We start from the raw sequence: 27,117 nt of genomic DNA, 5'->3' as shown, positions 1-27,117 counted from the left end.
AAAGAGGCTTTTGGGGTTGTTAGAGAGGCTGCTACTGTCTTAAAGGATTTACAGTAAAAGCGCAAAATGAGTTTAGGTACTTTAACCCCTTCCCAACATGTGACGTAATAGTACGTCACATGTCGGGTCCCGGTAGATGGAGAGGGCTCGCGGGCCGAGCCCTCTCCATAGCCGGTAAGTCTTTGCTGCATATTGCAGCAAAGGCTTACCGGTAACACCCGCGATCGGTGCCGGCACTGATCGCGGGTGTTTTACCGCTGATTGCCGCCGGCAAAGGTGCGGGCACCGCCATCTTACCGTGGATCGTCGCTCCCCGTGATGTCATCCGGGAGCAGCGATCCATCGCCATGGTAGCTTCGGGTCTCACGAAGAGCCGAAGCTATTTCGGGTTAACCCATTCAATACTGTACTGTGAAGATACTTATATGACAGGGATATTAGCACTGTACTGTAAAGATACTTATATGGCAGGGATATTAGTACTGTACTGTGAGGGTACTTCTATGGCAGGGATATTAGGGCTGTACTGTGAGGGCACTTATATTGCAGGGGATATTAGGGCTGTACTGTGAGGGTACGTATATGGCAGGGATATTAGGGCTGTACTGTGAGGGTACTTATATGGCAGGGATATTTGGGCTGTACTGTGAGGGTACTTATATGATAAGGATATTAGTACTGTACTGTGCAGATACTTATATGACAGGGATATTAGGGCTGTACTGTGAGGGCACTTATATTGCAGGGGATATTAGTACTGTACTGTGAGGGTACGTATATGGCAGGGATATTAGGGCTGTACTGTGAGGGTACTTACATGGCAGGGATATTTGGGCTGTACTGTGAGGGTACTTATATGATAAGGATATTAGTACTGTACTGTGCAGATACTTATATGACAGGGATATTAGGGCTGTACTGTGAGGGCACTTATATTGCAGGGGATATTAGTACTGTACTGTGAGGGTACTTACATGGCAGGGATATTTGGGCTGTACTGTGAGGGTACTTATATGATAAGGATATTAGTACTATACTGTGCAGATACTTATATGACAGGGATATTAGGGCTGTACTGTGAGGGCACTTATATTGCAGGGGATATTAGTACTGTACTGTGAGGGTACGTATATGGCAGGGATATTAGGACTGTACTGTGAGGGTACTTATATGGCAGGGATATTTGGGCTGTACTGTGAGGGTACTTATATGATAAGGATATTAGTAGTGTATTGTGATGGTACGTATATGGCAGGGATATTAGGGCCGTACTGTGAGGGTACTTATATGATAACGATATTAGTACTGTACTGTGCAGATACTTATATGACAGGGATATTAGGGCTGTACTGTGAGGGCACTTATATTGCAGGGGATATTAGTACTGTACTGTGAGGGTATTTATATGCCAGGGATATTAGTACTGTATTGTGGGGGTACTTATCTGACAAGGATATTAGTACTGTACTATGAGGGTACTTATATGACAGGGATATTAGTACTGTACTGTGAGAGCACTTTTATGGCAGGGATTTTTGGGCTGTGCTGTGAGGGCACTTATATGGCAGAGGGTATCGCTGCCGGCCCGGGTGATGAAATACGTTCACATATTTTTCATAAATATCACGTGTGATCATTGCGTTTATCGATGAAAATACTAAGTGACGTTCAGTACAGGGATCGATCACTACTACCTCTGCCCTAGAAATATCTGGGTAAGTGCGTCCCGCCACCAGCAGAGGGCGCTGTCACACCGAGGAACATACGGAAGAAGTCTGTGAGAGCAGAGAACAGGCCGCCCGGGAGACAGTGAGGGGCCCAGCTCACTGTCACAGCGCCGGACTGACATAACGTTAGAGAGCCGCTTCTTTCCGCTCCGCTCCCTGTAACAGGCCCTGGGGGGCCTCGGGCTCTCCTAGAAATGCCTCTGCTCTTCCTGGAGCGCTTCCCGTGGCCCAGTCTACGGACATACACCGGCCTCAGCGGCCTACTTCTGGGACTCAGTCTTCTGAGCGCCTACCGAAGCCTGAGCGGGGAGATTGAAGAGGAGGAGGAGGACGGAGGCCTGGAGCAGCGCAGGGGGCAGCTGTCAGGAGACCCCTGGGAGGTGGCAGAAGAGTTAGGCCGATACCTGGTGTCAGACAGCCTGGGGGTATGGGTGAGTGTCATGTCCACCTGTGTATAGACACGGACGAGCTATGTATATGTAGGACTCCAATGTATACACATGGGGCCTGTCACATATATACTATACACTACACCACACCACTGTATACACATGGGGCCTGTCACATATATACTATACACTACACCACACCACTGTATACACATGGGGCCTGTCACATATATACTATACACTACACTACACCACACCACACCACACCACTGTATACACATGGGGCCTGTCACATATATACTATACACTACACCACACCACACCACACCACACCACTGTATACACATGGGGCCTGTCACATATATACTATACACTACACCACACCACTGTATACACATGGGGCCTGTCACATATATACTATACACTACACCACACCACTGTATACACATGGGGCCTGTCACATATATACTATACACTACACCACACCACTGTATACACATGGGGCCTGTCACATATATACTATACACTACACCACACCACTGTATACACATGGGGCCTGTCACATATATACTATACACTACACTACACCACACCACACCACTGTATACACATGGGGCCTGTCACATATATACTATACACTACACCACACCACACCACACCACACCACTGTATACACATGGGGCCTGTCACATATATACTATACACTACACCACACCACACCACACCACTGTATACACATGCCGGCCTGTCACATATATACTATACACTACACCACACCACTGTATACACATGGGGCCTGTCAAATATATACTATACACTACACCACACCACACCACTGTATACACATGCCGGCCTGTCACATATATACTCTACACGTGACGCCACTGTATACACGTGCCGGCCTGTCACGTATATACTCTGCACGTGACGCCACTGTATACACGTGCCGGCCTGTCACGTATATACTCTGCACGTGACGCCACTGTATACACATGGCGGCCTGTCACGTATATACTCTGCACGTGACGCCACTGTATACACATGGCGGCCTGTCACGTATATACTCTGCACGTGACGCCACTGTATACACATGGCGGCCTGTCACGTATATACTCTGCACGTGACGCCACTGTATACACATGGCGGCCTGTCACGTATATACTCTGCACGTGACGCCACTGTATACACATGGCGGCCTGTCACGTATATACTCTGCACGTGACGCCACTGTATACACATGGCGGCCTGTCACGTATATACTCTGCACGTGACGCCACTGTATACACATGGCGGCCTGTCACGTATATACTCTGCACGTGACGCCACTGTATACACATGGCGGCCTGTCACGTATATACTCTGCACGTGACGCCACTGTATACACATGGCGGCCTGTCACGTATATACTCTGCACGTGACGCCACTGTATACACATGCCGGCCTGTATTTCCTCCACCATGGTCTTATTCACCGAGTATACTGCCCTCCGGCAAGCTTCAGTCTGTAACGCATGTTCCTGGCACAATTGCATATGCGTTTTCAGTGAAACCGTGTGCTGGTTACCGATTGTATGCAGTTCACTGGAAACGCAAATGCGATCAGGCCAATGTCTGGTAACGCTCGCGCCATGTGTAAACGTGCCCTTACAAATTTGTTTGTAGACACCACGTATTGGTTCACTTTTAGTCTTTTCCCATTATCCTTCTTTCCCACGTCAAATGAAACACAAAAGTGTCCAAATTGGTTAATTATTGTCACTCAATTCATTGCACAGCAGAGTATAACAGAATTCTGGTGCATAGACTTTAGGCAATGTCGTGTGTGTGTGTGTGTTTTTCAATTTCTTTTAATAAATTGTCCTGCATTTTTGTGGTGTTTAAAGCCTGTGTTGTTTCTGTGGTCATGATGTGACTGAAATAGTATACAAAAGTATCAGGAAAAAACAAACTGTGTGCTTTGGGAATCGCTTGCCCGATACATTTGCAATGTTTTCCACCCCCCACAGCATGTGTCTGAAAAGTGGGCTAGACAAGATGGTTGTAAAAGTGCCTGGTTTTTACTATGGCCCCGAGGTTGCACAAAAATTTTCCAAATTTTTAGTAATACAAATAATTAACCAGACTATGGATGATGCTGCCGACCCCCATCCCCCCAAACCCGACTATGGCTGATGCCGAGAGAAAACTCTCTTTCTGTGAAGTTAAACTGCCTGTAGAAGCGTCTGTGAAGTTTATACAGGTGTTAATGCGACCTCTGCTATGACCTGCGCCATAATACCACTGCAAGTTATAACGGAAATGTTACCCAGATCTGACCTGAACAGCTCCTGAATGCAGCCTAAAACATATTTCTTCCAAGAAGAACCTCTCCAATTTTTCTGGTGTTTCATTGTTAGACTTTCCTTTTAACTTGGTAATTGGGTTGCTTGTCTATGAACCCCATATAATACAAATCACAATATTTGTTGCCTTTAGCATAAATAAATAATAATAGAATGAATAATTTAACATGGTTACCTGTGTGTTGGACCTTTTAGGGAAGTGTTTATTTTTATTAACAAATTCTGCCACCACTGGGTCCCCCCTCCCCCCTTGTATAATTATTATGTATAGTTTGTGTCTGTACGTGCACTTGCGTGTGTTATGGAGGTAGTTGTGGGCTTATCTACATGGCACCTGAGTTATCCCTGAGCCCCAGGAGATTATCATATTTCACGCCCCATTGTTGGGTCACTCCATAGATTAGGCCTGTGCTCTGATTGGAGCTTTAGTGATCTGTCTAGAATGTGTTGGAAGTCAGGCCACATGATATCTGGGGAACTAGAGCAAAGATCACACAAGTTTCTCTAATTTTTTTGCTTTTTCTGTGTTTGTGTAAATGTTCATGTAAAAAGAAATCAGTGTGACGAATGGATGTTGCTGTTTCTGACTGTGGGGATGTGGTATTAAAGGGATCTATTACAGTTCTAAAGCTCATGTTTATTATGTTTCCCAAATTGTATAATTGAAATAATTTCTCAATGTAATTTTGCCTTACTATAGCAACCACTAGGGAGCGCTCTTTCAGATTAATTGACAAATTTAAAGGAAATCATGATAAACCAGGGACATTTAGGGTGCGGTTGCATGTGGTGCTTGCAGTGCGTGCGATTAGAAACACACACTTGCTCGTAGATCCAGGCACCATGACTGTGCTAGTCTTTCTATATTTGTTATCCATGGCCTTCTAAAACTTTTAAAATTATGCTAATGAGCCTAAGGGCTTACCCTATGTTCTCTGTGTTTTGGCTTTACAGGCTGTTATACTGTCATATCCTCCTCCCTGCATCCGCAGCACTTGTGCAGTGAGACATTATTTTCATCACTACATTGTCTTGAGTTTCCATGTAATACCTTACACTATAGATAATGACAAGATGAGGTTTGTACAAAGAAGAGCTTCTATCATCATAGTAATCCGCATCTAGATTTACATTCTAACATAGCCTGAACAGATCAACGCGGCTACAACTTGTATTGGGTGTGGGAGGAGGGGGCAGACTGAGGACCTTCTCTTCAACACCAAGGGTCGGCACAAGTTACAAAACACATACAGTAAAATATACAAAGTATAGAGCTAATCCTCTACCCCATCCTATTTATACTAGGACGCTCTGAAAGTGATGGTCAGCAGCACAGGTCATGTCTTGCTTAAGGCTATTTTTATGGCATCTTAAAATAGTTTGAAGAAACTTTACTACATTTGTAATCTGTTTCACCAATGACCAAATTGGTTTAGAGAGTTGTGACTGCAGGGGCTCCTTAACTCATTAGCATATTTTAAAAATAGTTTTTAGGATTAGCCACATTGCCTGAATCTATGTGTAAGTGTCCTTGATTTATCATGCTTGATTTTGATGGTAGATTTCCTTTAACCCCTTAACGACGCATGACGTAATAGTATGGCATGCATCGGCTGTGGGTGAATGGAGAGGGCTCACAGGCTGAGCACTCTCCATAGTCGAATCAAACACTTACTGGTAACACCCGCGATCGGTGTTAACTCTTCCATCGCCGCCGGCAGCTTTGCATGGCCACCACCATCTTGGTTAGGATAGATGCTCCCTGTCACAGCATCGGGGAGGGGGGGGGCTTCAAAATAATTCAATAAAAAGTGATCAAAAGGCCGTACAGTCCTAAAAATGGTAGCATTAAAAACGTCATCAAAAGTCGCTAAAATGACACCACCCACAGCTCCATACACTGAAGTATGAAAAAGTTATTAGTGCCAGAAGATGGCAAAATAGATTTTTTTGTCTGCTGGAGGTTTTAATTTTGTAAATGTATGAAAACATTATAAAACCAATATACCGTATTTTTTGGACTATAAGACGCTTCTTACTATAGGACACACCCCAGATTTAGGCTTCCAAAAAATGAAAAATATATTTTATGCCAATTAAAATATCTCTGTTGGTCGCACTAAAGCACAGCACACACAGACATACATTTGCACACAAGGCTTGGCTACACACACACATACACATACACACACTTCCCCCATTCCCCTTCTTCATACCCTGTCCCCAGCATGCATCAGACCTGTGGTGATGTAAGAAGCATGTGATCAGTCACATGATTCTGACATCACCGCAGCTCCTGTACCTGTAGGAAGAGCAGTACAAAGGCTCCTCTCTGGGAGATCGCGTGCAGCTCTATATCAGGGCATCACCCGATCTCCATTACAGAGGTCAGGAGGGTCTGGCAGTGCTGGATCCTCCTGACCTCTGGTCTATAAGACGCAGGCACTTTTTAGCAAGATTTTTTCCTGCTAAAAAGTGCATCTTATAGTCCAAAAAATACGGTAAATATAAATTTATTATCCCTGTGATCGCACTGACCCAAGGAATAAAGTCGACATGTCATTTGGGGCGCTCAGTAAAATCCAAGCCCACAAGAAAACTGCAAAAATGCTGTTTTTCACCAATTTCATTGCATTTGGAATTTTTTTTTCCCCCAGTACATGGCATGGAAAATTAAAGTGTGGCCATCATTCATGTACACATTTTTATACAATCAATTGAAACACAGTGCAGGTTCCTGGCTCCTTCATGGCCATTAACTGGCAGCGAAATCCATGTATCTTACATGCAGAGTTAAAGGGGATTTGAATTTAATAGGGGCACAATCTGATAAGGTGCAACAAAGGGCGTGCTTAATTTAATAGAATAAGGTGTTGCTAGTCAATTATTGTAATTGGACAGAAAACTGGCACACCTATGGAACCTGTATAGACTGGACATTAACTTTTGAGTAGATTCACTAGTGTATTCTATAAATCTATATAAAATGTAACAGCGCCGTCTAAACACTATACCCCTTTCAACACTCCCCCTGCATTCAGAGGGGATGACACGTCCGTACCATACATTGTAAGGACACAGTGGAATACCCCCACAAAATTGAGGAAAACCCATTCATCGTTTTTACATCAAGTATTTACCTAATATGGATATTACTATGGTGTTTTCCTATATGTAGCATGCATTATATTGCTTGAGTATATTTGGTCTGAATTAATTTATTATTTTATAGTCCAGCCTATATAAGTTCCATCACTGTGCCAGTGAACACTATAGTGTCCAATTCAAGTAAGGATTTGACCACAGATTTTACCCATACATGTGCTGTGAGAGTCATGCTGATGGGGTACTGAATTGTTGCAAATTGCAGTGTATTTACAGTGATCCAGTAATAATTCTCTATATTTTGCATTATGCACATTGAGTATAGAGTAAAAAAAAAAGATTGATCTGTAAAGTGATGTGGAATAGGATGGGGTTACATGAATAAATATTTATTATAAAACTTGGTTCTTAAGAGCGAGTTTGGTCTGTATTTGTGGTGTCCATATTTCAAAGACCGAAAAACACTAATTCAGGGATTGGACTGTATGCTTCATTTTATGGATGATGCTAGGAATCCCTGCAGGACTGCAATGCTTTACTGTAATCATGTTCTCAGTACGGTTTTCAGACCTCCCGCCTGCACTAAATTTATTGTGGACTTGCACCCAGACAACTGGGAACGCTAGAAATGTGTCGCACAGTATCCCTGTCAGCGGCAGGGTCCATTCTAGTGACTACAAGGAAGATGGGAGTCATCTCAGGCGTATGTGCCCCTTACATCCCTACCAAAATCTCCACCTGCTGCCAGTGTACCCACCACCGTGTAGCAAGAAAAAAATTTGTTACTACAGCTACAAATATCACTAGAATAGAAGTGACACACCACCTGAATTATTCCGTGTTTTTTTTTTTTTTTGACACACCAAGCTCAAAAGGTTGGCCTTCACTGTCCTATGGCAATGTAGTGATGCCTACCCTCATATGTAACTATGATGCTTGGAGTCCTACATTATAGCTTGTTTTACACTAGTAGATTTATTATGAAACACGGAGAGATTTCCACAATTCTCAAATTGAAGCAGCAAAGATCTCCCAACATCATGAGAATCTGCTACAAAATAAGCCACCAAAACGGCGGAATTTGCCAGAAGAGCATATAATATTTTTTTTTCTGTATAAAACTTTTTTTTAAACAAACTGCAAGGAGAGAGGGAGTAACTATGATTTAAAGGAAATCTACCATTTGATTTCATACATTATGAACCAAACATACCTTGAGAATGCTGTAGCTGAAAAACCTATTATAAAATTATGATAATGAGACTCTCTCGCTTCTTTGCTGGGGCTCAGCACTACTCAGAGAATGATGTAATCACTGTGTTCTGCCTGACAGGCAGAAGTAATCAATCGCTGCACCATCCCCCAGCTGCTGGAAAGTGCAGGAAGCTCCATGTAATGTGTTTATGAATTGCAGGCTGAATCCAACCCAGCTTTCCCAAGGCACTGAATGTTATAATTGTTTTTTAAGCAAAACTACTCAGCTCAGGGATTAAACAAGATATGCTTCTGCATCAGTGTAGCTACAGCATTCTCAAGGTATGTTTGGTTCATAATACATCAAATCACATGGTAGATTTCCTTTAAAGGAAACCTACCATTTCAAATGGTAGGTGTAAGCTGTAAACACCGAGCACCAGCTCAGGGTGAGCTGGTGCCGGTGCTTAGTTTCGTTAGTGTTAAAACCGCAGTATCGCGGTTTTAACACTTTTTAAACTTTATAGCAGAAGCAGCTTCTGCTATAAAGTTTAAAAAGTGTTAAAACCGCGATACCGCGGTTTTAACACTAACGAAACTAAGCACCGGCACCAGCTCACCCTGAGCTGGTGCTCGGTGTTTACAGCTTACACCTACCATTTGAAATGGTAGGTTTCCTTTAAAATGTCTTGGAAATCCCAGTATATAACATTGAGAAAATGTTTAAACTTATGTTGTGTTATTTACAGTTTTGACCAAAACAATGTAACTATATACGTTTGCCTGTAAATGCTTTGGCTCCTTATTTGTGGGTCGCCATGAGACCACTTGTAAAATGTGACTTCTGTAGATAAGGTCAGCATCACGCAGGCTGAACATGACATCTGTTTTCTCCCCATGTAGGTCCTGGTGAATACTGTTTGCTGCTTGCTGATGCTTGTTGCTAAATTAATTCAGCATGTGGTGTTCGGTCCATTACGTGTCAGTGAGAGACAGGTGAGTACCGTGTAAATTCAGGTCTCCCCAAGGCTGCTGTCATAACTCACAGGGCCGTATGGCAGGGTTGAATATAGACCCCAGCACTCACCAGTAGCTGTCGGTAGTCAGGATTGCAGTAATGTACAAGTAATGTAGTAGCATAAGTTTTAAGTATAGAGGTGAATAAGAATGAAAACCAGAGGATGACTTCAGAATGTAGAGGAGTTGCTCAACTAGATTTTCTGAAATATATGTACGCTAGCCTGCACCAGCAAAGGGTGGCATCAGGAAGCGCATTGCTCTCTCTTGCTTTCCAATGGGCTCTTCGTAATACTAGGATATTTACTTACCTACTGTATATGTTCTTTATCATACTCCTAATGCATAAGAGCCCTAAAAGTAATCCTATCAGGGTAAATTACTTGCGTTCAGTGCTCTAACTAAGCATCATTTGTAGATTACCACTCTGCCTCTCACCTTCTCTTCTTATCTTTGCAGCATCTGAAGGACAAGTTCTGGAATTTTATTTTTTACAAGTTCATCTTTATATTCGGAGTCTTAAATGTGCAGACAGTGGAGGAGGTTGTCCTGTGGTTCTTGTGGTTTGCAGGCTTGGTCTTTCTCCATCTTATGGTGCAGCTATGTAGAGACAGATTTGAATATGTACGTATAACAGGCCTGAAGCTGAATGTAGAACCATAAAGACACATTTATTAAAAAAAAAAACTTTTCTTTTTTCTTGCAGCTGTCATTCTCGCCCACCACCCCGATGAGCTGTCATATTCGTGTGTTAGTTCTTCTCTCTGCCATGCTTGGGGTGTGCTGTTGCTTGGCTGTGCTGTGTGTGTTTGCTGGATATGCACACGGGATGCACACACTGGCGTTCATGGCTGCCGAGGCAAGTAAAATAATAATTCTTTTCATTATTAGGCTACCTGCACACAATGGGGCTCATTTACTAAGGGTCCGAATGCTGCACTTTTGTCGGGTTTCCCGAATATTTCCGTTTTGGGCCCAATTGCCCTGGGTTTCTGGCGCACGTGATCGGATTGTGGTGCATCGGCACGCACGCCGGGGGCGTTGCCGACGGACAACCCGACGGATTCAAAAACGCAGCGGAATTTAAAAAACAAATTTGTATCGCAAGATCAAGCACTCACATGCACAAGGAAGAAGGTGGTGAACTCTGGCGGACCTCTGCGCAGCAGCGACACCTGCAGGAACTCGGCGCACGATCTTAGTGAATCGCGGCAGACCAGAATCCTCGTCGGACAACGCACCGCGGAATCGCGACAGGACCGGGTAAGTAAATGTGCGTAGTTATAAGGGACTCAAACAAGGGTTGAGGGGACCATTGTTTGTTTGCCGTTTGTCATCAATTAGCACCGCACACACAGCAGTGACTATTGAAAATGAATGCCTAGGGCGCAAAAATGGAAGCGCGGGAATAGGACCTTCTATATCTTTTGCGTCTTGGGCAGTTGTCTCGTACACAGGGCTGTTGTGAAAAGTAAAGCGCTTGTTACAAATTCCAAAATACAAATGATCTCCTCGCAAAATAGTGTACATTTGTGCAGTAAAAACCGACCCAATGCAAAACAACCTATTGAACAATTACAAGTTTGCTTTGGAGGGTTACGTATATTGTGTCTGTCAATTTCCCCCCAAATAAACATTTTATTAGAAGACCTTATCAGTACCCTTTAACCACTTACCGACATGTGACGTAATAGTACGTCACATGTCGTGGTCCCGGTACATGGAGAGGGCTCGCGGGCTCTGTGGATCGTCGCTCCCCGTGACATCATTGGGGAGCGGCGATCCGTCGCCATGGTAACTTCGGGTCTCACGAAGACCCGAAGCTACTTCGGGTTAACCCATTCATTACCATGTGCTGTCAGCACATGGTAATGTATGAGTAGTAAAATCCCCATATACTGCCATACTGTAGTATGGCAGTATATGATAGGATCGATCAGACAACCTAGGGTTAAAGTACCCTAGGGAGTCTGAAAAATAGTAAAAATAAAAATAAAAAAAAAGTTACAATAAAAAAATTATAATAAAAAAACCTAAAAATTCAAATCACCCCCCTTTCCCTAGGATTGATATAAATAAACAGTAAAAATCATAAACACATTAGGTATTGCCGCGTCCGAAAATGCCTGATCTATCAAAATATGATAACGTTTTTTCACTGCGTTTAACCCAGTAACGGAAAATCGCGCCCAAAGTCGAAAATGGCACTTTTTTGCCATTTAAATTTTTTTTTAAAATTCTATAAAAAGTGATCAAACGGTCGTACAGTCCTAAAAATGATAACATTGTAAACGTCATCAAAATCCGCAAAAAACGACACCACCCACAGCTCCATACACCAAAGTATGAAAAAGTTATTAGCCCCAGAAGATGGCAAAATTCCCCCAAAAAATTTTGTACAGGAGGTTTTAATTTTTTTTAATGTATGAAAACATTATAAAACCTATACAAATTTGGTTTCCCCGTAATCGTACCGACCCAAAGAATAAAGTAGACATTTGGAATTTTTTTTCCCGGTACATGGCATGAAATATTAAATACCAACATTTTGAAGTGTAATTTGTTACGCAGAAAATAAGCCATCACACAGCTCTGTACATGGAAAAATAAAAAAGTTACAGATTTTTGAATGTGGGGAGTGAAAAATGAAACCGCAAAATCGAAAAAGGGCCGCGGCGGGAAGGGGTTAACATATTACATTACATTACAGTACCAATACAGAATGATTCATGAATTGTGGGTTTACGTTGTCCATGAATCTGGCGCCTCCTGTACTGCAACCTGCAGAATTCACCATTTTTGTTTTTGTTTGGGTGCACTTTGTTCGTGCTGCAGAATTATGTCTCAGACACAATTGTGGGGCACATCGGACGGAATTGTCACCGACTGAGCAGTAATATGTCCATTTTGCTGCACATTTTCCCTGTCTTGTCGGACAGAGTGCAGCTGTGACACATAACTGGCACAGACACTTTATAAATACATGTGCAAGCAGTTTGCGTGTTATTTCTAGTGCAAAGTCAGACAGAAAACTGGTGCAAACACTTGTCCATGTGTTCTTGTGAATTAACACAAATCAAAATAACACCTGAATTACCATTACTTACCTGTCTTCCCCTCTGTTTATATATATTAAAGGTTCATTCACACGAACGTAATAGCCGCATATTGGTCCTCACTGACGTCTATGGCGCCATGTTACGACGCAGGCCTTGTCCAGCACATTGTTGTGAATATACCCTTATACTGTATATTGGTATTGCTGCCTAAACAATTATCCTTAGGCCAGAGTCATACAATGCAGCCTGTGATGTTTATGTTTAAGTTGTGGGGGACCCAACCATAATTTTGTTATGGGGGCCAATCTTTCCTACTTACACACCTAATGTGAGGGTTTTACATCAGTAGTTTACTAATTCACGTTAATGTTAATACTATTTATTATCTTCCACTTTCCTCTCTTGTAATAAACTTAGACATCTGCTTCCAGTCTGTATGGACATAATGTTACACATATTGCATTGTTATTTTGATGAATGACCCAATTTATCATTCCTTTATTGCTAAGTGGACTGTGCTGGGAGTATGTAATAGTGTTATAAAACAATTGCAGTATGACTCCCTTACGCTGGTGCCAATTACATTATTCAGTGTTTATCATCTCTAGTAATAATTTTCTTGTGTTACCATCTCCATTCCAGACACATGAACCCCAGCGCTCTCATTATGGATTGCTACTTTCTCGCAGTGCTCTATTCAGAGGCAGCAGGACGCACCTCATGACCTGTTAGTTCATAGCATACTCTAATACCTGTTTTCTTCTCATAGTGTTTGCTTGTGACCACAAGAACGGCCCATGTTGTGTTACGGTAAGACAGAACAATTTTCTCACAACCAACAATGAAACTAGTAATATCAGTTAACTTGCCAAACATTTTGTCGTCATGAATGCTAGCAGTCTAAACGGAAAATGGGAAGTCTCTGGACTAACTTTTCTACTGATTTACCAACTTGGCCAAAGATCAAAAACCCAAAATGTTATCAGCATGGGAAGCTGCATAATACTCTTGCACTGGCTTCTAATAGAAATTTTTTTAGCTAAAGGTGGGCTGATGTTCCTGGAACTTATCGTTGTTACGCACAAAAAATTTTGCTTTATTCAAAAAATGTACTTTAGATATTCAAATGAAGATCAGGCACTACCTCCTCGTCATAGCTTTCATTCGGCGGTCCCCCGAATTATAATTATGCACACCTCACCTATATATCGGTGGTAGATTTCAGGGACTTGCCTGTATTAGCTATAATGTTTTTGCTGTCATGCATGTCCTGTAGGTTCAAAAGAATCCAAAAAAGCAACGATCCAGCACATAAGGTTTGGAAATCCTCCAGATTGTTTTGACTTCAAAATAAAAAATACATTGTCACTTAAACCATAGCACTGCGTCCTGGATACAGGCTCCAGCCTATGAGTAATATGGAGCCTGTAGCCTATATCCAGGACGCAGTGCTATGGTTTAAGTGTCAATGTATGTTTTATTGACTCCAAAATAAATAAATCTGGAGGATTTCCAAACCTTGTGTGCTGGATCGTTGCTTTTTTTGGATTGTTGCCTGTTGGTCACGTTGGGATCCGAGCTGCCCAGGTGGAAGTCTTCCTCAAAATGCACTTAGTCGGGTGAGCTTTGTTAACTTTCCATACATACTTTATTCAAAGAAGTTCCAAAGAAACCTGCATGTGAGTAGAGGAAATCCAAAAGATTGAAGAAATCTGTCCAATCATTCTCTAACGTGTACACAGTGACATCTGAAGTTTATTTAAAATTCCTGGACATGTGACTACTGCAGCCAATCTGCAGCTTGACACACTAATGGATTTTTCAGTGCAGGTTCTCTGGGGGAAGGGGGTTGCAATCAAAATTCTTGTTACAATTTGTAAGATATTTTCTCTGGTATCCTTTTTTTTTTTTCTCCCCTCTGTTAAATACTATAAAACAAGATGCTATTTTTTTCTTACAGCTATGTGATTCACCTTTGGGATCTCAATCATGAAGGAACTTGGGAAGGCAAAGGGACTTATGTATATTACACAGATTTTGTAATGGAGCTCAGTCACCTTTCCATGGATTTGATGCATCATATTCATATGTTGGTTAGTGTTCTTCTGTTTTAGAAAGTGTCTCAAATAATGTATGTTCTCTATGTACTGTCTTTATAAAGAAATAATGGCTCTTATTTTTTTTTTCTTTTAATTTTTTTAGTTATTTGGCAACATTTGGCTTTCCATGGCTAGCCTTGTTATCTTCATGCAACTGCGTCACCTTTTCCATGAGCTCCAGCGCAGGCTCCGCAGGCACAAAAATTATCTGCGGGTTGTTGGAAACATGGAGGCTCAGTGAGTTGTTTGTTTTTTTTACCCAATGCATGCTTTAATCCAATATCTATTGATATGAAAATCTCATGAAGCAATAGTAAATACCAGTGGGGAGGGCTGTATTAGCAGAGACCAAGCATTTTAAATCCAGGGTAACTTTAGAATTGGCTGATGAAATGGATGCTGTTATTTTCTGACTTTACAGAAGTGTTTTTGAGTGTTCCATTCTAGATACAATAACTTTAAATAATTAACCCCTTTCCTGACATCTGCTGTACATGTATGGCAGAAGTGGCAAGGGAAAGTATAGTAGAGGCTCCAGTCAGTGCCGCGTGTATTGTGCTCGACTAACACTAATTGGATCTGTTTGTGGAATCCTGAATTTATCTAGGTGCTGGTTTTGGTTCTAATGTAATGCTTGTTCAATTTCAGTTTTCCCTTGTTTTTGTGTATGTTAGCGTTAAATTCTGTGTGCACTGAAAGTCATAGGAATGCACCTGTCACTAAAACTTTGCCTTTTAATGCTGTTTTTATTCTGATAGCTTTGCCGTAGCTACTGCTGAAGAGCTAGAGGCCAATAATGATGATTGCGCCATATGCTGGGATTCCATGCAAGCCGCACGCAAGCTACCCTGTGGGCACCTGTTTCACAAGTAAGTTTTAAATTTGTAACTCATCAGTTTTGACGATAGAGATCTGTGTAACCATACCGTTTGTGCGTGTTGTTGGTAGTAGCAGCAGCAGGCCTATGAAAATTGCATTAATCTTCCAGGATTATAGCTGGGGCACTGGTGAGTCATATCTCTACCATCTACAATCCTGGAATAGAAATTGATTTTTCTACAATCCTGGTATATATGGATTCTTCACAGTCCTGCTGCTACTAACAACACACACAAAGGTATGATGATTACATCTTTTCCAGGGTTCATACCAAAAATTGTATGTAGGTTTTTATGATCAAATCTTCTTACAGATTCCATTTTAACACCTTCATAATGCATGATAGAACAGTATGTCATTGTATCTTTATGTTGCATGAAGAACTAGCAGGCTGAGCTTTTCATGCAAAATGCTCGCTCTATCATATTGTAAAAAAGTGAATAAAAACTGATCAAAAACTTTAAAAAAGTGATCAAAAGGTTGTTCACTCCACAAAATGGTAGCAATGAAAAAGACAGCTTCTCCTGATGGCATGAAAAAGTTATTGACATCAGAGTATGGTGAAATGAGAAAATATTTTGTTTTTTGTTATCTGGTATGTGTTGCTTCACATGGTTATATCTTTTGAACACTAACTTAATTCAAGTTGATTTTCGCACTCAATGATTTTGAGTGTTTTTTTTTTATTTTGTGACACATTGTACTTCATGTTAGTAGTAAATTTTGGTTGAAATGTTTTGCGTTTAATTTATTTAAAAAAAGAGAAATTTGTCATTTTCAAATTTTGAAATTATCTGCTTTTCAGACCGCTGCATAGTAATGAAAACAAAATGGAAGTGCAATTTAGAATGGCCTTATTTTGTTGGTAATATATTACATTTAGCCATAAATTTACAGTCCCAAAAGGAGAAAATACATCTTAAAAATTTTTTATGCAATTTCTCCCATTTTGTCCTATAAAATAAAGCATTTCCTCAGAGGCTCCCTTTTTAACTCTTTCACGCTCTGCGGCGTACGGTGAGGTTAGCTGTATATTGCAGCAAATGGCCATGTTAATACCGGCGATCAGTTCTCCGATGCTGGCAGCCTTTAAAAGCCATCTTTGCGTGGGCGCCGGCGGTTGCCATGAAAGCCGTGGATCTTCGTCGGACCCGAGGCTGCATGGCCTATTCAGATTCGTTACAACCAGCCAGTAGCTCATTGTAATGAATTGTATGTAAGAATGCGATCAGGCCATCTAGGGTTAAAGTACCCTAGAGGGTCTAAAAGAAAAAAAAAAATGGGGAAATAAAAAAAAAAAATTCGAATCACCCCAAATCACATCAAAATATAAAAACTGTTATTGTCGGCAGTGAATCCACAACAGAAAATAGCGCCCAAATGTCCAAAATGCTACTTTAACACCATTTTACATCACATAAAAAATGCAACAAAAAGTGATCAAAAGGTTGCTCAGTCCTCGAAATGCTAGCAATGAAAATGTCAGCTCATTTGGCAAAAAATTACTTCTCTCACAAATCCGTACATAACAAAAGTTATAACTGAGAGAAGGATGGTGAAACATTTTTTTTTTTTTTTTTTTGTACACCTTTGTTTAATTTTTGAAAATGTATTAAAACACCGTGATTGTACCGAACCAAAGAATAAAGTAGACGTATCATTTGGAGCGCACAGTGAAAGTGGGTAAAAACTGAGCCCACAAGAATGTGATGCACCGGGACGTTCTTTTACTCCCAGCTGCCAGCTATATATTACAGTTGACACCGCGCTCTAACATGACCGCGGTGTGTAAGGGTCTTCTCCCTAATGAACGGATGCCATGTGCCGCTTACCGGGTGATCCGATCCTCTTCTGGGCAGTCCTGAGGTCTGCCCAGTGCCCGGGGCTTCCCTTCCGGGTCTGACTGTAAATTGTCTGCGCATGAGTGAGCAGCCACACAGTTTACACTGCTCTATTGTGATCAGAGCATCCCTGGTTCAAGTTTGTATAAGTAAAAAAAAAAGTCTAAAACATTAAAATAAATAAAAATGTAAGCCCCTAAAATGTCACTTTCCCATACAAATGCTTAATAAATTATAAAGAAACACAAATACACAAAAGACCCCACATATTTGGTATCGCAGCGTCCATGACAATCTTTATAATAAAACAGAATCGTTAGTGGACCCGACTGAACGCCCCCCCCCCCCTCCTTAAAAAAAAAAAGTTACAAAAATAGATAATTATTAATTAATACCCTTAAAAAATGTTCTAAAAAGTGATTTAAAAAATGTTACGCACTCTAAAATGAGACCACTAAAAAAAAAACAACTCTTCTTGCAAAAAATAAGCCCTTAACCAGATTTGTCAGCCTAAAAATAAAAAAAATTGTGCATCTGAATTTACGATTATGCTAAAATTAACAACATTTTCTCCAAATTAATAATCTATTTAAAAAATCTATATAAATGAGGTATATTTGTAATCGTGGCGACCCATAGAATAAAAAGAATATACTACTTTTATGGTATGATGAACGGCCAAAAAAACTAAACAAAAAAATCTTACCAAAAATGGATGATTTTCAGTTTTTCCACCAACAAAGCGTTCATAAAATCTTATCAATTAGCTATAGATGCCCCAAAATTAGGTACCAGAAAAGTGCATCTACTGTGGCAAAAAAAACACCTATTTTAAGTTATGAATTAATTTGGGTGCTATGACTATCTGCTTCAAAAGTAGAGAATTAGAACTTTGAAAATTTAAGATTTTTTAAAAATTTTTGGCAAATTTCCATTTTTTTCATAACTCAACACAAAAGATATCATCTAAATTTTAAAACTAATTTTAAGTACAACATTAAAAAAAAAAGGGCATCAGCAGCAAGGGCTTTATCCCTTTTCAGCAAATTAACGTTATTGTTTGAATTGGAAAGTATATTAGAAAATTGTATACGTTTTTATGTTTCAATTCCTCACGGTTTTCTAGATCTCTGCTTGCTGTCATTCTATACAAAGCTTCTATGTTTACTTCCAGTGGACAGAGATCTGACCATGGTCACACAGGTGCACAGCTCGGTAGTATCACACAGAGTAATCAGAGCTGTGTGATATAACGAGCCATGCACCTGTGTGACCATGGTCAGATCTCTGTCCACTGGAAGTAAACATAGAAGCTTTCAATTGAAGGTCAGCAAGTGGAGATCTAGTTAATGGGGAGGAATTCATACAGAAAGTATATTGGAAACTTGTTTAACTTTTTATAATAAAAACAATAACATTAATTTGCTGAAATGGGAATACCCCATTAAGTGTTTCTAGGAATAACTGTCCATCCTTATGTGAAGCCAACCAACCAAGTAAGCTGTCACTGGCTGACACTTCATCCCTTATAAACTTAGATGTTTTACCAGTGCAGTTGAATGAGGGAGAAAGGATCATTTCTTCTCCATTCAATTTGCATGAGCGTTTGTAAACAAGCTCCTATCACAATATATAAGCATCCTTGGCCACATTCAAACTCTAAATGTCTCACTCCCTTCAGCTCTTGCCTTCGCTCTTGGCTGGAACAGGATACATCATGTCCAACTTGTAGAATGTCACTGAATATGGCCGATGGCACAAGACCTCGTGGTGAGCAGCCGAGAGACAACATAGATCAAAATATGATTCCACTGACAGAGGGACGACCCCGGCTCAATCATCACAATCACTTCTTCCACTTTGATGGTAAGAGCTGTTCAGTCATTTGGTAAGATGATAAAAACATCTCATACTTTTCTGTCCCTAGTGCTCCTTTGGTGTGCAGCGATTACATCGGCATATGGCAGGATTAGGAACGAGAGAGCATGGAGGTGGGGGTGAAGTGCTCTGGTGGGCGTGTAATAGCTGGATTGAGTGGCTCTGGTGATGCCCCCATAAAACACTTGCGAGTCGTTTACATAAGTTTTTTTAAGTAAAGTAAAGGATCACAGCTCCTAGAACACATATTTCCATTCACAATGATGGGATCGATTAAGAAAGTGGTAGATTTCCTTTAACATTGTCTAAATAAAGATTAAGAATTTTAAAGTGCACTGCATTGTATATCTTTTTATGTGATAGACTTTCCTCTCATAGTTTTTGATTTTAGAGATGCTTAGAATTAGACATATAAGGGGAGATTTATCACTGCTCCTACGCCAGTTTTCTGTCCTAGAAACGGTGAAATAATCACAAATTCTTGCAGTGCATGATTAAAATAGTGAATACGTCGCCTTTATGTCATGTGTGCATGGAGGGGGGGGGCTACAGTCAGTGGAGTGTGCAGGCACATTACATTGCCACTCCATGCCTGTTTTCTTTTGAAAGAACATTTGCTGTTTTATACGTAAAAGAACGCCATGTCGGACCTGACATAGTTTTGCTGGCGACCGCACCGCCCACCACAGACATCCGTTGCGACAAGGGGTCAAACTCTCCCATAGGGTCAATAACTGGGCCTTGGTAACCACCTATAAACAATACTGTTTATAGGTGTAATGAGATAACTAGGGTGAATAATACACAGAAGAGGACAGGCACTGCCAGAATCAAAAATTGTCCATGCATCCTAAGCAACATGTATAACAAACACCAGAAAAGATAGATGCATATACTGGACCAATGTACAAATATGAATTTTATTAATCAAAGCAAGACCAGACAAAAAATACAATAAAAACACTAAAAGGGTACATCAATGATATGTACCCAGCTCTCACGGGTCCGAGAATGACCCAAACCCCCCCTGATTCAAAACTGCCCACCAATACAATATATTGGAATGTCAAAACTAGCACAGTAGAGAAAACAGATGCATGAAAACCTGTGGTAAACAAATATGTCTCCACCCTCCTGGCTCTCTGTCCACCTCCATTACCCTCAACACTCGCTCCCATGCGGTTGACTTAGCTGGGTACTGTATCAGTAGGGCAGGTATTTCACACCTTTACACATATTTGATGAATAAAATTCATATTTGTACATTGGTCCAGTATATGCATCTATCTTTTCTGGTGTTTGTTATAGAGATAACTAGGGTGGATATCAGAGGGGTGTAATATTTGAGCCATTGTATTATGAGCACAACAACCAACACCACAACTTCTGTCCATATATTTACCATCTGCAGACAGCTTCCCCCTATCCTCCACAGCCCCTCCTTTTCTTCCATGCTGCCCTTATTTTATAAACTGAAGAGACACACTTCAGATGGCCAAATCTTCTGATTGTTGGCGCCTATTTCCAAAGGTCTGGAATAATTTTAAAGAGATCTGTATCTTCTTTAAAATCATATCTGTAAGATTGTTATTTTTACACTTGGGATTGGGAACTGTATTTGAATATGCAACTTTATCTGTGTATATGTCTGGTTATGTCGCGTCTAGAAGCACAAATAGTATTTCAGATTACACTAAATCTGTGGTCCTAGGTGCCAGCAATCAAAAGTTACAGTTACATATGTATAAGGACTATGAGATACGTCCATGGCAGAGAAAGGCTTAAATAATTTAGCTTTTTTTTTTTTTTGGTCTTTCCTTGATGCATCTTTGTAGCTTTGTATGACAGCTGGGCTGCTGCAGTCCTACCAGCATCTGATCTTGTAAATGGCCATCTACATATAATAAGTAATACATGTATGACCTGGTCCTTACAGTGCCAGGACTGGTGCCTGTCCATCGCTTAACCATCGGACTTATAAACCAGGATGTTACACACATATGAAAATGATGCCATCCCTGAATAATCTAATTTTTTCTTCAAAATCAGGTTCCAGGTTTGCAAGTTGGCTGCCAAGTTTCTCGGTTGAAGTTATGCACACAACAAATATTCTAGGAATTGCACAAGCAAGTAACTCTCAGCTAAATGCCATGGTACGTATAAAGGTCAGATAGCTGCAATTATTTGTGTTCTTCATCAGAACCCATTGAGAAAGTCAGTGTAATTGATGAGCAGTCATGTGGTGTTGGATATAAAATCTGTGCTCCTGTCTCCACAGGCCCGCCAGGTTTTAGACATGTTTCCTCAAGTACCTTATCACCTGGTCTTGCAGGATCTTCAGATAACTCGCTCTGTGGAAATCACTACGGACAATATTTTGGAGGGACGCATTCAAGTGCCTTTTCCCACACAGGTCAGTGGCTTAGCTGATGTATTAATCGGTATATTTTACCATATGATGCTTATGGTAAATCTATGGGTATAAACCTCATGTGTTTGTCTGTAGAGATCTGATGAACCCAGATCTGATGGCTCGACAGATGCTAACGAACAACAAGAAACTAATGGAGATGTACCAGTAAGTAATAGTGAACTGCATCAACTGGTTTGATGATATGCTGACAGGTTTACTGCCGGGACTGTATATTCATGCTAGGCATCTACTAGAACCCATTGTCTTCTCTTAGACTGAGCGAGTTCCATTGAACTTGACACCTAGCGTGGAGGATTATGGAGACTTCGGTGAAGCCGAGGTACAGCCTACAGATGCAGAAGACTTTGAGGCGAGAGGCAGTCGATTCTCCAAATCTGCAGAAGAAAGGCAGCGAATGCTAAGCCAAAGGAAGGAGGATATGGTGCAGCTAGCAAGAAGGTAAAATAGAACCACAGACTTTCAAATATTATAGATTGAGGCCTTTTTTCAACAGAAATAATGCTGTATTCCGTGCTAAATAAACTCTCTACAAATCCTTGCACCATAAGTACGAGGGTTTTACACAGTTTTTAAACTGGTATGATAAAAGGGATGTACGCTAGTTCAAATGGGCACCAAAATGTGGAATATTTTATTGGTGTCAGCTTAGCCCACTAAATACAAGAATTTATAAGGTAGGATGCAGAATGTCCATACTGGGGTTTGGGGAAGAATATTTGAAACTTCCCCCTGAAACCTTTAAATAAAATTTGGACTGCACTTTACTATGAAGACATTATCTGTTAATATGTCATTTATGTCCACTACATCAGCCTCTTCCCAGAATACTGTAGAGCAGTGATGGCAAACCTTTTAGAGATCAAGTGCCCAAAATGAGATCCATAAAACACTAGCTTTTCCCAAAGTGCCAACATGGCAATTTAGGCAGTAACAAACTTATTGCTACCAGAATCTTTGAGCTCCAATCCGACCCTGTCCACACCTTTTTACTCTTTGGACAGGACAAAGCAGCACAGGATGGGTCACTTTAAAATAGCAGGGCACTACTTGGACTGCCTGAGACTGCAAACTCTGTGCCTCAGAGACAGCCCGTGTGCCCACAGAGAGGCCTCCGAGTGCCATCTCTGGCACCAGTGCCATAGGTTCACCACAACTGCTGTAGAGGGTAGCATTGGAACATAACTGTTATTTATATTAATCAAAATGTTACACTGCAGTGACAGGAAATCCATAAATGCAAGAGCTTCCACCTTGTGGCCGAGGCATGCATGTGTTTTTGTAGATGGCCTACAGTTACTTTTAACAATTTCCCTGCCAGGCATTTGTGGAAATGTTGTTATTTCCAATTTTTACAATTTTGACATGTACAAATAAAACTGAATCGCACCAAAACACCATGTATTTTCTGAAAGCAGAAACTTACCGCGTTTTCAAAATTGCATTGGACAAAGGCCCCTCCATGCAATTTTTTAAAATAGAAAATGCACAAAAATTGATGATGCAAATTGTGCCCCAAACAGAAAATAATTAACTTCACATCACCTAAATGTAATAGATGAACATGTGTAATAAATCAGTGAGCAGATTTAAATATACCTCAACAAGAATTAATTTAAACTCCCAAAAATTCGTTATGGCTCCTAGAATTCAGGATGTATCTCCTATGTCCTTGTCCATAGAGGTACCACCCTGTGAGGATTTATGAGATAGGCGTATGAGTGTTTGGATAAAGAAAGGAAAATTGTAAAGCTGTGTTGAGATTTTTCTTGCTTTGCTGGATGGTAAAATGAGATAAATTACATTTTTATATACTAGTTATATCATCTATAGCTAACCTCTAAAGTTAAGCAAGTCTTAGGGGCTATATATTTGTGTTGTTACTTAGAATGTCAATGATGAGCATAAAGAACTAGTCTAATATTACAAACACTTGGTACCTACATAAATTTCTTCCTCTTTCTTTTGGGGATGTTTTGTTAGGCGCTATCTGAACAGAACATCAGACGATGGTTCCTCTACATCATCAGAAGGCGAAGTTTCGGACTCTGTCACCCTCCGACGGCGTATGCTGGCAGCGGCTGCTGAGCGCAGGATTCAGTTGCTGCAGCCGCCTCAGTAATGATTGGAGCGCACCCATCACTAGGCCTTGACCCTTGTGCTCATGATGCACACACAGACTTGTTCTGACCCAGCACCTTCCTCAAGAGCTGCACTAGCTCGATGGACAGAACTCTGCTTTTGTAATGTCTATTGTTTTTCTTCCTCGCAGGGCTTGTTTTTAGAACAACAGGGGCTAATATTGGGCTATGGTGATCTCTAAGGTTGATAGGTCTCTCCACCAAGAAAACGTCTGACCAGTCTCTGAGGGAGAAACCTGACAGTATTTTAGACAGAGGAAGAAGCCTCTTGGGACTTTAGATCATAACAAAAAGAAAAATTCCCGTCCTCTTATGCATTTTCTCAGCAGCAACTAACATTTTGGCAGTGTTTGTAGATGAGGACTATGCCATCTGTACGCATGGCTGTCCCAGAACAATGGCATAGTGTTTACAATTTTTTCAGATTAAATATGTTTAATAAGCTGTCACGTCCTGCTTTGGTGAGAAAAGCGAGCCAGGCATGTCCATTAGATCCTGACCAGGAGTATTGGAGATGTGACACTAGTGAAGACGTCCTGGATCATGATTTGCCACTCTGTTGTGTTTACAAGTGTTTGAGGAGTTTCTGTGCTTTATGGCAATATCTTGCAATGTTCAGTCATATTGGGTATGGCAACTTGCGCAAAATAGTGATAGCAGAGGTGTTTAAGATTGCAGGTAAGTAGCTAGTGAGCAGTTGGTTTGTGTGCATGGACCTGGCCCTATGCTCATGCTGGGTCACTTCTGGTAATTTGTCTGGTGTAAGCTGGAATGTCATATGAACAAAATGACTTTCTTATTTTCTGTTTATCGCTGTTTGTATTCTGCATGGATCACTGCAGAACACAATACATTTGTCAGTGTGTCCAAAAAATTTAGTTTTTATAGTTTTGCCAATAAGCTTTATACGTTGTTGTATCGCTTACAGGAGACACAAGACATGTAACTTGTCCTTGGAATAATACAATCAGCAAATTAGATACACTATGAATAAGCTTAAAGGGGTATTCCGGGAATATGAACGTCTGACACAAAAACCCTTCATGATATAAATAAATGAATACAACAATACTCAATGTCATTAGTCACAAAACGGAGCTAAAATAATATGATTTTATGATTTACAAAATTTATGGCCTCTCTAAAGTAGGTGGAGTTATCACTAAGATGGCCGCCACTGGAAACTACAAGTTCCATGATCCTTTAGTTCTCAGTAACTCCTCCTTTCACTTATGCTTTGCTAACAGTGATGATGTAACAGGTTTTCTTGCTCTGTTACCATAGTAATGATGTGTAACTGCCGTCACCACAACACTGGCCATACTGGCTGCACTGCAACCACCCGACTACAGCTAAACATAGTGATGATCACATGACCCTGCCCCGGCAGGTACAGGACATGTGATGTGGACATGTGACCAGCGGCCATCTTCTTTTCTGCGACGGACCGCGCGGAGGAAATTAACGGACTGATTAAAGGGCCGGTAGCATTTTAATTCTTCATTACAGTCTATGTCACCAGCATTTTCTGCTAAGGGGAGCAAAATTACACATTGGCTTATATTTTGAGTGCCCACTTGTATATGAATTATGCTGATTCCTGGAATACCCCTTTAATGCAGGTAGTTGGCATGACCTAGAAAGTAAAATAACACCAAAGAGATCTGCGTCATGTTTTACTCCACAAAATGCAGGAATATCTGTTTTGCGCAGAGCATCCTGTACTCATGCTGTGTGTGGATAAGGATTTACTCCCATGTTTGTGTTTGGTATCTTTGTAGCATCTCAAGTTGATCCAGTTTTTCACCAGCAGTGTGTTGTGTTGCCGGCCAAAGCAGTTTTTCCATGAATCGCTGACCTATTTTTCATGAAGAAAGTGAGGATAGTTAAAAAAAAAAAAATATATATGAAAATGAGAAACAGATACTTAGTCTGTCCCTTTCTGCACATTAACCTAACTACTTACCTGGGAAGTGCATTAAGACAGTTTTGCAAATCTAACTTTGTAGCCCTGGACAGAAAACATTGTTTTATTGGTCAAATCAGGTCCAAAAGTTCATTGCACAGTCCTAAGTCCAACCTCTGCTCAAGCTCTATGCACTAAATCCAGCATGCTCCAGCTGTGACTAGAAGGATTGAAACATTGCAACTAAGTTACATTCTTTTCTATATTCATTTCTATTCAGCTGCAATACCAAACAAAACATAGCCATGTGTGGCACTGTTTTTGGAAGAAGGCAGCCATGTTTTTCATCCTCTGGACAACCCCTTTAATATCATGGCTTCCTCCCCTGAAATCTGCACTGGGACTGCACATGTGCAGTAGGGCACCAATTCCAATACCCAAGTTTGATATTGAAACCTCCCGGGATGAACTTCGAGGCAGAGATTACTAAAGGCCTAAACAGGACCGGCAATGAGCTGTTGACCTCATATATTTATTGACGGCATGTTTTCTTTCTTCCAGGGCTACAAAGGTATGTTTAATAGAATGGCCAAAAAGGGACAGACTGATACTATCACTGTAATAAAAGGACTATGTCAATTATGTTCTCTTCTTCCTATCGAAATCCCTTAATACAGTTGTAAACTGACATTCTCCAAACACTAGTGTGCACATAGCCGCAGCATGGAGCCCTCGCTCACGTGTATGGAACATGGGAGTGCGTTTTAGGCTGAGCCTGGCTGCTAGGAACAGGGATTTTTTTTATTTTATTTCAGATGCCTTTGCCATCACAGGATGCCTTGTGATTTGGCTACTGCAATTACTGAATTTTATTCTTATAAAAATAAACGTTTAATCAGTGTTAACTATTTGCTTGCAGCGGCTTTTATGTTACAATATAAAAATATCAGAAGAGCAGTGTAGTTTTTTTCTCTTTTTTTACAGTTAAAACCAGATCTTAATTGTATGTAGATCTTCTTTATCCGCTTACTACCACCGGATAGGAATCTTCATATTTCAAACACCTAGGGAAAGAATATTTACTGTGAGTTATAAACTTTAGCGACCCCC

The 27,117-nt window shown here is 40.8% G+C and overlaps 1 protein-coding gene across 2 annotated transcripts; it reads left to right on the top strand.

Annotated features, from left to right (window-relative positions):
- Window positions 1-1,921: 1,921 nt before the first annotated feature.
- On the top strand, window positions 1,922-26,912 carry AMFR (autocrine motility factor receptor). 2 transcript variants are annotated; one of them, XM_072117611.1, is made up of 14 exons: window positions 1,922-2,158; window positions 9,660-9,752; window positions 10,233-10,397; window positions 10,480-10,632; window positions 13,602-13,642; window positions 14,793-14,925; window positions 15,035-15,168; window positions 15,690-15,800; window positions 19,333-19,517; window positions 21,579-21,682; window positions 21,862-21,942; window positions 22,036-22,107; window positions 22,217-22,401; window positions 23,944-26,912. In XM_072117611.1, the coding sequence occupies exons 1-14, from the start codon at window positions 1,922-1,924 to the stop codon at window positions 24,080-24,082; spliced, it is 1,833 nt and encodes a 610-aa protein (XP_071973712.1). In that variant the 3' UTR covers window positions 24,083-26,912. The 2 variants fall into 2 exon arrangements, with proteins under 2 accessions (XP_071973712.1, XP_071973711.1); XM_072117610.1 differs by having other exon boundaries at window positions 21,808-21,942.
- The last annotated feature ends 205 nt before the right edge of the window (window positions 26,913-27,117 follow it).

The sequence above is a fragment of the Engystomops pustulosus genome, chromosome 7 (assembly GCF_040894005.1).
Source record: "Engystomops pustulosus chromosome 7, aEngPut4.maternal, whole genome shotgun sequence".
NCBI classification, from domain to species: Eukaryota; Metazoa; Chordata; class Amphibia; order Anura; family Leptodactylidae; genus Engystomops; species Engystomops pustulosus.
This window is presented reverse-complemented; position numbering and strand designations above follow the sequence as displayed.

Bases quoted from the DNA above. Each gene is read 5' to 3' on its own strand.
- AMFR (XM_072117610.1), top strand. From the start codon at position 1,922: ATGCCTCTGCTCTTCCTGGAGCGCTTCCCGTGGCCCAGTCTACGGACA. The intron at 21,943-22,035 runs GTCAGTGGCTTA...GTTTGTCTGTAG, and splicing joins AAGTGCCTTTTCCCACACAG to AGATCTGATGAACCCAGATC. The intron at 22,402-23,943 runs GTAAAATAGAAC...ATGTTTTGTTAG, and splicing joins ATGGTGCAGCTAGCAAGAAG to GCGCTATCTGAACAGAACAT.